The 14,552-nt window shown below is 40.1% G+C and overlaps 1 protein-coding gene across 3 annotated transcripts in view; it reads right to left on the reverse strand.

Annotated features, from left to right (window-relative positions):
• Positions 1-14,552, reverse strand: part of LOC131239625 (AP-4 complex subunit epsilon) — a 56,136-nt gene that overhangs the window by 23,982 nt on the left and 17,602 nt on the right. For all 3 annotated transcript variants that reach the window (XM_058237424.1, XM_058237423.1, XM_058237422.1), the window contains exons 3-6: positions 12,746-12,961; positions 12,467-12,577; positions 5,118-5,315; positions 4,875-5,006 (exon numbers count right to left, since the gene is read on the reverse strand). In XM_058237424.1, the coding sequence (XP_058093407.1) occupies positions 4,875-5,006; positions 5,118-5,315; positions 12,467-12,577; positions 12,746-12,961 (657 nt within the window). The remainder of the gene's footprint in view (positions 1-4,874; positions 5,007-5,117; positions 5,316-12,466; positions 12,578-12,745; positions 12,962-14,552) is intronic.

Here is a 14,552-nt window from a genome sequence, read left to right on the forward strand (position 1 = left end):
ACAACAGGTTATCCAGCTTCGGTCTACTCCATCTCTCTGCAGACAACAGCTACTTATAAACCTGGATCACCACTTCATAAATCTTGTCTTTAGCTTCTATCTTGTTGCCCTCCACCATAGTACTACTTATCTTGTTGCTCTACCCCGAGTGCTTGCTATAATGTGAGAGAATTTAGTGTGTGTCTCCTTTTAACCAAGTGGCTAGAGAGCATTGCTTCCACTTGATTTCTTCTTTAGGCAACTTGAGTAATTTTGCACAAGCTTCCTTTGCAAGGTTCTTGATGCAGGACATGGAAATTAAATATGATATGCAAGATTTCAGACTTAAGATCACGTTAGTTCAGAAATAATTACACAAATTCCATATCCCACATGAAAGTCCAAACATTCAATTAAGGGGAATCTATGCGGGTCCAAGCCTACACATGATAGGGTTGGATCAATAAAAATTATGAACCAAACGATACTCAAAGATAAGAAATAATCATCCACACATGCATAGTAATCAGTCCCTAATCCAAGGGATTCAGAAATTCCAATTCGGGGAACCCTAGGGTAAGAAAATTGGCAAATAACTTACGAAAAACGTAATCTAGGGCCAGGATTCATGAAAAATGGCTATGAGAGGATAAAAGAGGATAAAAACCTGAGCCAAAAGATGATCCCACGTGTGGACAGCAACAATGGCCCAGACGGACGTGCGTGTGATCTCGGCCGCACGTGTGTGGGGCCCACTATTCAGAAAAAGGCCACCTTGGCCCTGGTCGGCCAGGGATGGACTCCAAAACCCCCAAATCTCAGCTTGATCTAATGTACGGTTTGTGCGTGGTGCTCCACCGAAGTTTCAGCTCACCTACGGTCCGAAATCTGGAAACCTGCTGTAATGAAGAAATCTGATGCAACAAAAGGACAAATTCGAAGTACGGATGGTGGGGGAAGATGGAAAAAAAGATGATGGAAGATGAGGGTGAATTAGGATCGATGTGGCTTCGCACCACGGTAGTTAGCCCTTCGAAAAGGGAGGGCTTCGCACCCACTTTTGAATTCTTCCACAACTCACGAAGAGAGCAAAAAATAAAGCAGGAATTTTTTATTAACTTCAATGAATGAAAAGAACTACAAGGGGTGTCTATTTATACGAAGAACCCTATACCCAAAAACTCACACCATGTGCGACACCTATTACTTGGCGATGAAGTAAACTAAAATAAAAACTAAACAAGAAAATCTAAAGCGTTCACGATGTTCTAAATAATAACAATAAGCAAAACCTAAAATATAAAACCAATCCGACGAGTGGGCCACGATCATGAGATCCCATGGTGGGCTTTTCTTGACTATCGGGCCACTTTTCTGAACCAAAACTTGACTTCTAGCTAGGAGGCCCTCCCTGGACGTCGTCATCGAGCCAGATCGATGGTAGGGTCTTCCTTCTACGTACGTACGTGCGTAGGGGCGGCGGCATGAGTGCGCGTGATGTCCCCATCAGTTCTCTCCTCTGACGATAACTCTGCTGACAAGTCAAGGACTTGTAACTTGCTTTGGATGTTATCAATTTTGATCTCCCTTTTCATGAAAACTTCCCTCTTCCACTCGATAATCTTCCTTTTTAGAATCTTCAACTTCTAGCATAACTTGAACCCGGCATAGCCCTCCACTTCAAAAGACCCACACCATTTTCTAATCAAATTGAAAAAGCCCTCCACCGCCAACCACATTAACTCGAACCTAAAAGGTTTCGAGCCCTAATTCTCCTCGACTTCTAGCATAATAAGGCATCAATCAAGCATGGGTTTCGGGAGCACATGTTTTGAAACTAGCAAAAACTTTTCCACCCAATTTGCTGACATAGCACCCACCATTTTCGACATCTTGTGTCAATAATTCAACAGAGCAGATATATTAAGGATGTTGCTCATAATTTTAGAGTTGAGTAGACCACGGGGAGAAGTGCCTATTTACTTTTATGCAATCACTGCATACCAATGAAACTAAAGGGGAAATATTATGGGGTAGCTACACCATCAGCCATGCTTTATGAGTCATAATGTTGAGATGTTGATACGTTTACATGGATGAGTGGCAACACAAGGAAGAACAGAATTAGAATGAATGCACTTGAGGAAACTTAGGAGTGAGCACCAATATTCAAGACCAAGAACTACATGGGTTTCACCATGTATAATGAAGACCAAGAATTACATGAGTTAGGAGCGAGTGGGTTCAAGTTGAAGGCTTTAAAGAGGCTAGGGAGACTAGGGAGGCCCAAAAGGACATGGGTGGAGGTTGTAAGAAAAGACCTGATGCATTATGGTTTGTTTAATTGAGCATATGGTCCATGGTAAAATGGAATGCAGATCAAGATTTGTGTAGCTAACCATATTAGTTAGAATAAGGATTTAATGATGATGATCACGGCGATGACTGTATCAAATAATTTAGTGTTTGAGAAAATCACTCAGCATCTACACCACAGCTGTAGCACTATTCCAATCTATTGATGAAGACCCCAAGCTTCGATAAGATCAAGAATTAGTTTGAGGCAAGGGAAAATTTGTACATGCTTGTGTTACTTATCAACGACAGCCATATTGTCTAGAGGTGAATTGTTCGATTGTATTATAAACCTCCCATGTAATTAAATGTATCGCACCTTTATTTGCAAACTTGTTCATTCAATATGTTGAGAAGCACGCTGAAAGATGATTGTTCTAAGCAAAGGAACATTTCCACAAGATTAGTGATTGGTAAATCTATTATGGCCATGAAAATGGAAGGCAAATAGGTGAAGATGAGAAACTTTGGAGTTGTCAAATAGAACCTAGTATGGATTCATATCTAATTTCTGCATTCCCAAGCTCTCACAATTTTTGCAGCAACTATGACACAATCCTTGTCATGAGGTGTCATTCCTGCTTCAACCTGAGCTTCGGACTCACGCTCCTGCTTCTTAGCGGATCAAACTCGCTAGTGAGTCTCAAGGCTAAAAGAGTTTGAAGACCTATCCATGGAGCAGTTGTCGAGCAAGTGGGAAGAGTTACTGCAGGCCAATCATAAGCATCCCAGGGTAGACAAGCCGGTGGTTTCTCCAGGGCAGGGACTATTCTTTCAAGGTGGGAGGAACTTGGAAGGAGATAGGCAAAGCTGGAGCTGGAGTTATGCTATATGACCCCATTGGCGGGCCTTTGGCGGCTTTTTCTGGTCCAATTCAGGCCAGGTGTTCAACCCAAGCTTCGGCTTTAGCTCTGAGAGACACAGTGGCTATAACTGTCTCCTTCCCCTAAACTTTGCATCAGATTTGAGATAGACAATCTCTGGATTTACAAGTGGCCAGGGGAGAAGGTTTTGTTCCTAGTTCAATAGCCAATGATTTCTCGGATATTAGCACCAGGTCCAGAAGGTTAAACATTTCATTTATACTTTCAGACATGGGTGGCAAGTGGCCAGGGGAGAAGGTTTCATTCCTAGTTCAATCGCCAATGATTTCTCAGATATTAGCACCAGGTCCAGAGGGTTAAACATTTCATTTATCCTTTCAGACATGGGTACTAACCATCATTCTTTTCCATTGGCGTACAGGGGCACTTCGCTCCCATCTGTACTTTGGAAGTGCAGTTTCCCTTAAGTTTTAACAATTGATTATCTTCTCAAAAAAATACTTGCCCAATTTTTTAAATAGACGCTTCCCTTATGTACCCAAATTTATTGATGTCTAGCATCCCGCTTCATGCTACTATAAGAAAATCCACATGTGCATAATTTTTTGGGGGATTGGATGGGGGACGCAAGATGATCTCTCAACCATCCCCTATTTTCCCTCCTCTGTCTGCTGCCTGTTTGTACTCACCTTTTAATTGGTGGTAGAAAATTTGTGTTGCCTTCCTAAACCCTAAACCCTTTCCAGGAAAAAAAAATTACAACAGAAAGGAAAGGGTGAAAGTAGCTTGATAAGAACACTGGAAAGGAAGGGGTGAAAATTGGAAAGGATATGTAATGGAATTTTTGTACCGTAGCAATTACATTGAGATTAAGACCAATTGGAAGAGCAAAATGCCAAAAGCTGCAAGAGAGGGGCAGGGCATACAAATGTATTTTTCCCTGGGCATCCCTTGGTGGAAGGAGAAGAAAGATATGCCACTACGTTTCTTTCACAAACTCTGAGCCATGGGAACTACATTCTTCTTTCTTGAGTTGCGTGAGTTAATTGATTGGCCATGCATCTCATTTTCTCACAAGAGCAAAACTGCTTTGCTTTAGGACTCCAAAATTGTGGGAATGAATGAAGGAGATATTTTCCCTCAATAACTAATTCTTACGAGGGATTATTCTAACTGGTACAAGTTAGGAGAAATGATTTATGGGTTATTCCATTCTGCCTGTTTGATTACACATCACATTTTACGAAACAAGAAGTTGAGAACCCATATACTGAATGGTTTTGCTGACTGCTCAAATTTCAAATCCTGAAACACAGTTACTGAAAAGCATATTCAGATCCATCCAGGACATAAACTATGCTCATTTAGGCAAACAGCCACCAATTTAGACATCCAAGGACCAGATAAGTTTCCATCCATCATGAATTATGCATGAGGTGTTTTGGAAATCCATTAAAACAAATACAATATTTCATGAATGATATTTCAAGAAATGCAAAATGTAGAACTCATTTATAAGAAAGGGAAAGTTGGTATAACAAACAGATTTCTGAGGCAGGTTTTGGTATTCATCCCATATAGGTATATTAAGTAAAATGCTCTTAAGGGCATGACCAAACACAAGTAAAGTTAGCATAATCAATTCACATATTCAGAATTTAAAGCTAGCATATACAATGTAATTTGGTGGCGGAATGAATTCAACGGAGAACATACTGCAGACGATCGTAGTTGACTATCTACACCTTCATCATCCTCTCCAAATCCCTCTGCAATCAAACGCATTAAATTATGTGCCACTTTAACATTGACGAGATCACCTGCATGCTCAAAGACCTTATTCATGGTCTGCAAAGCGAACTAGTTAGAAGGTCGTGATCAACGGAAGCTCCAGCTAAACATTGTCCATAACTTATGGTCCACAAGCTGGAATCAACAGAAGTAACAACACTAACATACCAGGATGAACCACTGATTGCTTGGTGCAAACTGCTCTGCAAGCTCAACACATCGAGATGCTATTTCTGTTTTATAGTGATTATCACTGATGCTTATCATGTAATCGATCATGCGATCAACTATCACTTCAACATTGGTGGACTTTGTCATTTTATAAAGTAATTCAAAGGTCTTCCTCTTTAGAGTATCATCTGGATCCTATAAGAAAAGGTACACATTCAAACTCATTAAACTGAATAAATATAACTTCTAGAATAATGTTACACATAAAACCAAAATATAAAGAAAACCTTGCAGTTTAGATAGACATGCCTAGAAGCCAACTAAGCACTAAATATAAAGAAAACAATAACATAAATAGGGAGAATGTAAAATAAACAAAATTTCAGAGAAACAGAACAAAATCATGACTCGCCTAACTCCATTTTTCTTACCGCATTCACATGACAAGACAAGACATGCATTGTCAAACTTAGGAGAAGAAAATTAGCTGAAACTCCAGTCAAGAAAGAGATATAGGAAACACAGCTGAGCACCAGGTTTCACAGGCGACTCAGCTCAGCAACTTTTTGCAATCATAATGTACATGAAAATCAACAATTTACTCCATGTTTGCTTGCTGGCTATGTTACCAGGACATGGGTATATGTAGTATCAGCAAAAATAAGAGGTTAGGATCATCCGATCATCCGATCATCCAAGATCAAGAATATGCACCATCTACAGTGGGTCCACACTTCAGACAGTTTCAGATTTTGGTAGACATGTGCCACTTTTACAAAGAGTAGAAACTAATGAAATAGCAATAACTGGTGGTGAACTATCACCATAGCATTCTTTTTTTCTTTTTTTGATTAGTTCAGTTTTATTGCTGAAGAAGGCCAAATCGGCCAAAAAGAAATACAACGCAACCCAGTAATCATGATAATGATAACAATAATCAAAAGTGATTGAGATCGACACCCAATCCATTACATCCAATTTAGCCCAACTAAACACCTCCAGCACACAAAAAGGATAAAGGATAACTCTTATCCCCATAACCCATGCCAGTCTAGGGAAAAGGTAACATGTCCCATGGTTTGCAATCACAGATCAGTGCAAGTTTAAGGACCCACCTGATTCACAGTTTGATTGGTTTGAGTCCAATTGGCAATTTTCACTTCAACAGTCCACTAATTGTCCATTGTCCTTTTATCGAGAAAATATGGTCTGATTTTTGTTCGCGCTTCAGAATTAGCTGGTGTCTTGCTGGTTCCGTGGATAACCTCCTGTCTGCTTGGCATGGGGTCAGGTTAGGAAAGAAAAGAACGCGATTCTAGAGAATGGCTATTCTTGCAATCTGGTGGTCTGTTTGGGAAGAAAGAAACGGGAGATGCTTCAGGAACACCTCGAACTCGGTGGAGACAATTTCTTCTAAGGCAAAGGGTCTCCTTATTGAATGGGCTGTTAATGTAACTTTTCTGAAGGATTACGACCTTCGCTTTTTAGGAGCATAGCTGAGTCTGCTTTCTCAGCAGACTCTCCCTCCTTTTTTGTTCCTGTTCCTAGCTTTTCCTTTAATACATCTATAGTTATCTTTCAAAAAAAAAAAAAAAAAATCAGCAAGATAGGTCATCGAATCAGTGCATTGTTTGGTTTACCGTCCATGTTGGAGCTCACAATTTGGACAGTTTGAGTTCAATTCACGTGCCACGTGCACAATTTCCTCGTGCCTGAATATCAAACATTATACTCTGCCAGAGTATCATATTCTGCTTCTTCTCAATACTCCACAGAGAACCAGCGACTGAGGAGTTCATAACAGGCCAAGACCTAACTAGTTCAAGCTTGCATTCATTGACTACATCCGTTGATGTCCCTCCTATGGCCATTCATCGACTCCGACACCACCATAAGTAGCTCTGTCAATGCTTCCTCATCCTCCACTCCTTTTAACGCCTTAAAATAAAAATAAAAATAAAAAATAAAATCAATTCGGCTCCCTAAATCATATCAGCATCAAATCCTTTAACCTGATTGATCAACCTAGTTTAATACATCCCAACAAATTAGAGCAATTCAAACTGCAAATTTGTCCACACAAACCAGTTCACAATTCAAGTTATAATTAGTAAAATTAGGTAAGTATGATCCGCCTGTTCCACCATTTAAAGGGGCTGAGCTGTATCCTATTCAGATCCAATACCTTTGTCATATCACATCAAAACAGGTATTCAAGAGTATTTTGAAGGTCACGGATGTCAGGGTTGCAAAATGTTAGCACAGAGCTTGTTCCGCAATTCTAACACCCCCAACCACCTCTCCTCAGCATCTTATCCCCTGAAATAATTGAAATGCAGGTAAAGCTTAGGTCCACAACAATACCTCCCAACTTACTGTCATAGAATATGTCAAGACCACAGCCATGAGATCTAGTTTGTGTTTCAATGATCAAAACCATTTATACGGTGGGCAGCAATTTGGATTGAGTATACGCAAAACAACTCTCAGATTGGAATATTTCAACCCCTTGATCATTTACTCTTTTCCTTTAAATATAGACATTTTTTAGCCATTACTTTGTGTGCCATGATGAAAACTTTTGGATCTTTTTTTTTATAGGTAAGTTCAGGTTCTTTCAATCTTGAAGAATTTTTAGATAGACACTATGACTTGTGTACCTCATCAGATCCATAGTTTGGAATTGGATCACTATACATGGCCCCATATCCAAGGGATATAGTCAAACTTATATGTTGGGATGTTTTGTAGCAACCATGGGTAAAGCTCTAGGACTTTTTATCCCAAGTTACTTGATACTCGGGCAGAGCATGATGGTGGCATACATGAACTCAGATTAGAAGAAAATAAACCACATCGATCCAGCTCCTTGAATCATATTAGCATCGAATCCTTAATCAAACCTGACCTAGTTTTATACAGCCCAACAAATTAGAGCAATCCAAACCGCAAATTTGTTCACACAAACTAGTTCACAGTTTGAGTTATGGCTAGTAAAATTAGGTAACTATGATCCGCCTCTTGCCTTCCACCATTTAAAGGGGCTGAGCTGTATCCTATTCAGATCCAATACATTTGTCATATCACATCAAAACAGGTAGTTGAGGGTATTTTGAAGGGTACAGATGTTGGAGATGCAATATGTTAGCATGGAGCTTGTTTTTGCAATTCTAAAACGCCTAACCATCTCTCCTCGGCATCTAATCCCTCGAAATAATTGACGTTAATAGCAAAAAGATTAATATCAGTAAAACAGAAAGGGAGATCTAAGATAACAGCAAGCATGCAGGGATCGAGTTTGTGAACAGATAGAAGCTTGTTCCTCTTCTTGGGGCAGAATTCAGATGGTTAAGCGGCAATCATGTTATCATGCTGGACAGATTTCTTTTTACAGGTAGGTGGGAGGAGCTGTTCCTAGAAGCTAACCTCAGAGCTCTGCCAAAGCCTGTATCTGACCATTGCCCGATTTTGCTGTCTTCTAATCTAGAGAGTTGGAGCCCTCATCCTTTTTGGTTCAAATATGCAGTTGGATCACCAAAATTTGTTCGTAAGGTAAAGACTGGTTGCAGTCCAACAGAATAGTCTGGGCAAACAGGAGATTCAGCCACACATTGAAATGTCTCAAATCAAAACTTACGAGCTTCGAATTTGGCAATATTAGGAAGAAAAGGGATGAAATCCTTACTGAAAAACCTCAAGACCCTCCAAGACGATGTGTTGAATTTTCTGTCTGCATTTCATGGTAACGGCAGGATATCCAAGAGCTTTGGTGCGTCTTTCATTGCTCTCATTCCAAAAGCACCGGGAGCTGCTTCCTTGAAAGAATTCAGGCCGATCAGTTTGTTGGGCAGCCCTTACAAAATCCTAGCTAAAGTCCTTGCGTCCCGATTAAGTCGAGTGATAGGGAGGATCATTTCTAGTAATCAATGTGCGTTTATTGCCGGTAGACAGATAGCGGATGCAGCCCTCATAGCGAACGAATGTTTGGATTCAGCCTCATCTTCAGGGAAGAAATCTATGATATGTAAGCCTGACATTGAAAAGTCGTATGATCACGTGGATTGGGATTTTCTGCTCTATCTAATGAAGAGGATGGGGCTCAGGTCAAAGTGGCGACATTGGATTAAGGAATGCATTGGATCCAACTCTTTCTCCGTTCTCTTAAATGGCTCTCCTAAGGGCTTCTTTCAAAGTTCGAGGGGACTTAGGCAAGGAGACCCCCTCTCCCCCTTCTTGTTTCTTATCGTCATGGAGCCCCTTGCTAGAATGCTCCACAAGGGTCAGCTGGAAGGAGTTTTAAGAGGGATCAACATTAAAGGGCTGAGGAACTCGATCTTGACAATCCAATATGCAGACGATTCCCTGCTTTTCTCAGAAGCCGAAGTGGAAAAGGTTGAAAATCAGCACACCGCCATCCGTTGTTTCGAGGCAGTTTCCGGGTTAAAAGTCAATCTAGCTAAATCTAATCTGTATGGCATTAACATGGATAGCGTTGAGCTAGCAGCTCTGGCGAGCATTTATGGGTGTTCCGCAGCTTCGTTTCCCTGTTCTTTTGTCGGTCTCCCCCTTTGTATCAACAGGCCGCCCAAAAGAATGTGGGTGAAAGTTACCTCCAGGTTTGAGAAGCTTCTTGCGAGATGGAAGAGTCGATATTTATCTCTAGGCGGTCGGCTTACTCTCATTAAAGCTTCCCTCTCCAATCTACCTATTTATTTCATATCTCTCCTCAAATGTCCCAGCACAGTTTTGGCGTCGCTTGAAAAGTGCAGCCGCGACTTTCTCTGGCACAGTAATGACATCAGGAAAAAATTTCATCTGATGAAATGGAAGGATGTGTGTAGGTATAAGGCAGATGGAGGGACCGGGCTAAGGGATCTCAAGACCATGAACCAAGCTTTGCTTGGTAAGTGGACCTGGAGATTGGGGACAGAAAACGGCAGTTTTTGGAATGATGTTATCTAGCACAAATACGGGAAAGCGATTGGGGGTTGGTGGACTAAAGAGTCTTCCAATTATAGGGCGTCAGCTATCTAGAAGGACATTCAAAAATCAAAAAGGGAGGTTCTCAGCGGTATCAGTTTTCAGCTCGGGACGGGGCAAACATTCGGTTTTGGGAAGATATCTGGGTGGAGGACAGCCCTCTGAAAGATAGATTTCCGCAGATTTTCGCTCTCGCTCCAGTCAAATCAGTTTCTGTGGTGGACTGCTATGAGATAGATGGCAGTAACATTGTGTGGAATATCATTTGCAGGCGTAATCTGCAAGACTGGGAAGTGTCGGAATTCGCCGAGTTACTGGAATGCATTTCCGTGTTCTCCCCTTCCAAATCGACCCCCGACAGACTGGTATGGAAGTATTGTAAGTCAGGCCGTTTTTCGGTTTCCTCTATGTACAGATTCATCTCTTCTATCAGAAATCAAAATCAGCCCCGAGGAGAGGTTTCTCTATGGAAGTATGCTGCTCATCCCAGAATTGTGGCCTTTGGTTAGCTGGTGGGGAAAAGAAAGATCTGACAATCGACAATTTACAGAAAAGAGGGATGATCCTTCCGAACATGTGTTTGTGCTGTATGCGCTAGGAGGAATCAGTGGATCACTTATTGGTGCAGTGTTCTTATATATATCACATTCGGGCCGATTTCCCATGCTGTTTCAATATCAGCTTATGTTTTCCTGCGAGGGTGGATTCCTTTCTTCAAGAGTGGCATGGTGTCCGTATGGGTAAAGTGAGAACCAAGCTATGGAGGATGGCTATGCTGGCCATCTGGTGGTTTGTTTGGGAAGAACGCAACAACAGATGCTTCAGGGATGAGGCCCACTCCGCTCAGTATGTATCCTCGAAGGCGAAGAAGGCCCTGATTGAGTGGGCCACGCAGGTCGACGCGCTAAAGCATGAGGATTTGATGTTTTTAGGGACGTGAGCTGTTGTTTCAGATCAGCTATCTCAGCGGATCGTTCCTTTTCAGTTTTTTTCTGCTTGTAGCCTTTTTCTGGTGTCCGTTTTTTCTATGTTTTTTCTGTTTTCTGGCTTCTTTTGTTTTTTGTGTTCCATTTTCTTTCGTTTAATGCAATCTTCTTCATCTTTCAAAAAAAAAGACTCTGAGACCCGTATCTTTCGGTTTTAATGTGCCGAGTCCTAGATAACATGGTGCCTAGTTAAGCCCAAATTTGACACAGTTATAATGCCTAACAAGTGACTGTGGACTTATCATAGCCAGGCACATCTAAGGTGGAACACGAAATAAACTACATGGTTGAGAACAGTGCAGTGGTTATACTTGTACATGCTTTGAGCAATTTTCCAACCATACATACTTTGAGCAATTTTCTGACAGTACACGCTTTCAGCAATTTTCCACAGACAAGGAGTCAAGGACATGGGTGACAGTGCATGACATGTTAGCAAGCCAAGAAGAAAAGAATTACGCTAGCAGAATTGGCTAGCCTTGTTCCATAGACAACCTCCTACTTGATCTTCGAGGCCTTGGGTGTCAGATTCGCCAAAACATACCATGTACAATCACTTCATACTGGGTTCACCAAAGTACCTAGTAACCATGCAGACTCCTCGCAATCAAGAAGGTCAGTTGCCTAAACTGTTTCAAGCATTTGACTAACTACAATACAAGAAAAAAAGTTTCGGACCAAGAAAAAAAAAAAGATAAAGATAAAGGGGCAACATCTTGCATAGTATAATAAAGATGAATTTAGGCCATGCATATGATTATTTCATGTTGATGAAAACATATTTCATGTTGATGAAAACAGATTGCTTCTGTTGTATTATCTGATAAGCAGTACTGATCACAGAAACTCTTTCGGAACCAACTAACATTTTATAATATGCTTAGCATGAGCAAAAACTAATTCCGAGTTCTGCTGAAGCCTGACATTAAAGGCCCAGAAACATATAGATAGAAAACAAGAGAACAAATTAAGAAAACCAAGACATCATAACTAAGGAAACTGCGAAGGATCAAATTGAAATTCACATCCACTGAAAGACCACTGCACAAGAGAAACTCAATGAAATTCTTCTATGAGCATACACATCATCTACTGCATCATGAAATAAACTTACAGTATAACAAGAGAAAATCATACCAACATCAATCAAACAATACAAAGCCACACAAATTAGAGTATGAGGCTGTAAGTATCACACAATTTCACAACTTCCACGGAACCATGACAAAAAATGCAATGTGGACAGAAAACAACAGACAATCATCATTAAATACTTTCATGATTGATATGAATGTTACAACGACAGAAAATTCAACTCCAACAGAAAATTACATTCTAACAAAAAGACATCCATTAAGTTGGAAAATAATTAGCTCTCACCTCTAAGCAATCAATCACGGCCAGCTGATGCTCTTCAGCAATGTCTGGATTTATCTTTATCAGTCTCCCAAGAGCATCAATGCCCATATACTTTAGGTTATGGCTTTCACTCTGTTCATGGTAGACAATGCATGAAAGCTATGAGTTACACATTAGGAGAAATGAGTGAAGAATCAAGTGAAGAGAGACTCATATAAAAAAGATGAAAATACTATACTTTTTATGAAATCTCAATGCGAACAATTATGCATGAAGAAAGAGAGGCTGTGGCAAGCAAACCTTGAGAAATCTGGAAGTTACTTCAGCAGCTGCATCTAATAACTGAGGATTGGGGTATATGGACGAAACACAACATATGCACTCATACAAAACGGCATTTCCTATGTTGCTTGACGACTCACATTTCCTAAAAATGTTACCAAGAACAGTATACATGTTTCCACTTGCTTGCTTGTCACCACTGCCTAGCAATGCCAGAATTTTTAGTAATCTGATCTGCACATATGAAGAAAGAGAGTTAAATAAACTAAAACATAAGAAATGCATAACTAGTCTCTAGTTGGAAGATACAGCCACCACGAAGCTATGACAAGAAAGAAAAGCATCAGACGCAACTCAAAGTATTAACAGTGATAATATTAAAATTCACGAGTTTGTTCCTTATTTCCAAATTACTGAATTTTCCTCTTCTGGTTTATGATGCCTACAGCACCTCCATACAAGATTGCAGCTGATAAATGCTGGATATATATGGCACTTATTGAATTAACAGAAAACTACACTCCTTTACAATTGTTCACTTAATCAACTTATTAAACATAACAGTTCACAGTACACAAAAATAAAACTAGTGAGAAAGCTAGTAAACCAGTTGCAACAAGGACAAGATATTCCAAATGAATAACAGTTCACAGTACACAAAAATAAAACTAGTGAGAAAGCTAGTAAACCAGTTGCAACAAGGACAAGATATTCCAAATGAAGTAGCCTTTAACCTCAAAATGGAAGGAATAAAAAGAAAAAAATATATATTGCACCTTACGGTTATTCATCTGGCCTAATACCAAGAGCATCAATGCACAAATAGTTTAAGTTGTATCAGCCAATACATATCAAATTTCTCTAAAATTATTTCAGTAGGTCAACACACATTATCATATTTTTTTTTTTGAAAAAATTTGATACATAATTAACCGATATGATATAGTCAGCCAATTTTTTAACCATGGTTACAGCATTCAAAAATACTAGGGCAGGTGTGGCATGTGCCAAAATATGTAAATATTATATCAGCACAAGCGCACATGATCCCATACATGTAGGACATTGTTTGGTGAGGTGAAAGATGTGCCTCATTTATGTACTGGAGGGAATTTCAAAAGCACATGCAAGGACCACCTGATGATTGGACCCACGTGATTTTTAGGACAGGACATGTTCATCTTGAGTGTTGGTTCATGGGCTGGAAATTGCACAAGTGTGCCATGTTGCCGTGAATCACCTCTTTACTCCCTACCTATGTGAATAGCGATGGTACCTCTCGATTTTTTAGTATGCGGCACCTATATGTTTTGCTATATCTTAGTTGTCCAGCACTATAACCCTACCATCGATGGAGAATGCACCAAAAATCACAAAGGTCTATTAGTCATATCCGTTAAATTGGAAGACTTTTCATTTTTGCTGTTCCATGTCTAAGGAGATGGCAACATGGGAGGCTTTTATCATTTTCTGACCATCCATTTGGATTAAATGGTTAGTAATCTTTTTCTTTTCTTTTTTTTGAAAGATTATATGGTTAGTGATCATTTATTATCAGATTCATTTAAGTTGTAAGCCACTTCCCATTGCAAGTAATAGGTCTTATAATTTAGATAGTTTGGATTGACACACAGGTCTACCACACATAATGGGTACACATTCAAGATGCTTGAGAGTATGGTATAATTCCTCGTGACCAAAGTACTGTTTAAATTGACCAACTGCACAACTTCACCACCCAGAGCGCACCATGAAGCCCATGACTACGAAGAGGAGTGCTACTTTCAGCTGTGAATCAGTAGAGGTGCACAGGATCCATTCCTTC

Source organism: Magnolia sinica, chromosome 3 (genome assembly GCF_029962835.1).
Source record: "Magnolia sinica isolate HGM2019 chromosome 3, MsV1, whole genome shotgun sequence".
Lineage (NCBI taxonomy): Eukaryota > Viridiplantae > Streptophyta > Magnoliopsida > Magnoliales > Magnoliaceae > Magnolia > Magnolia sinica.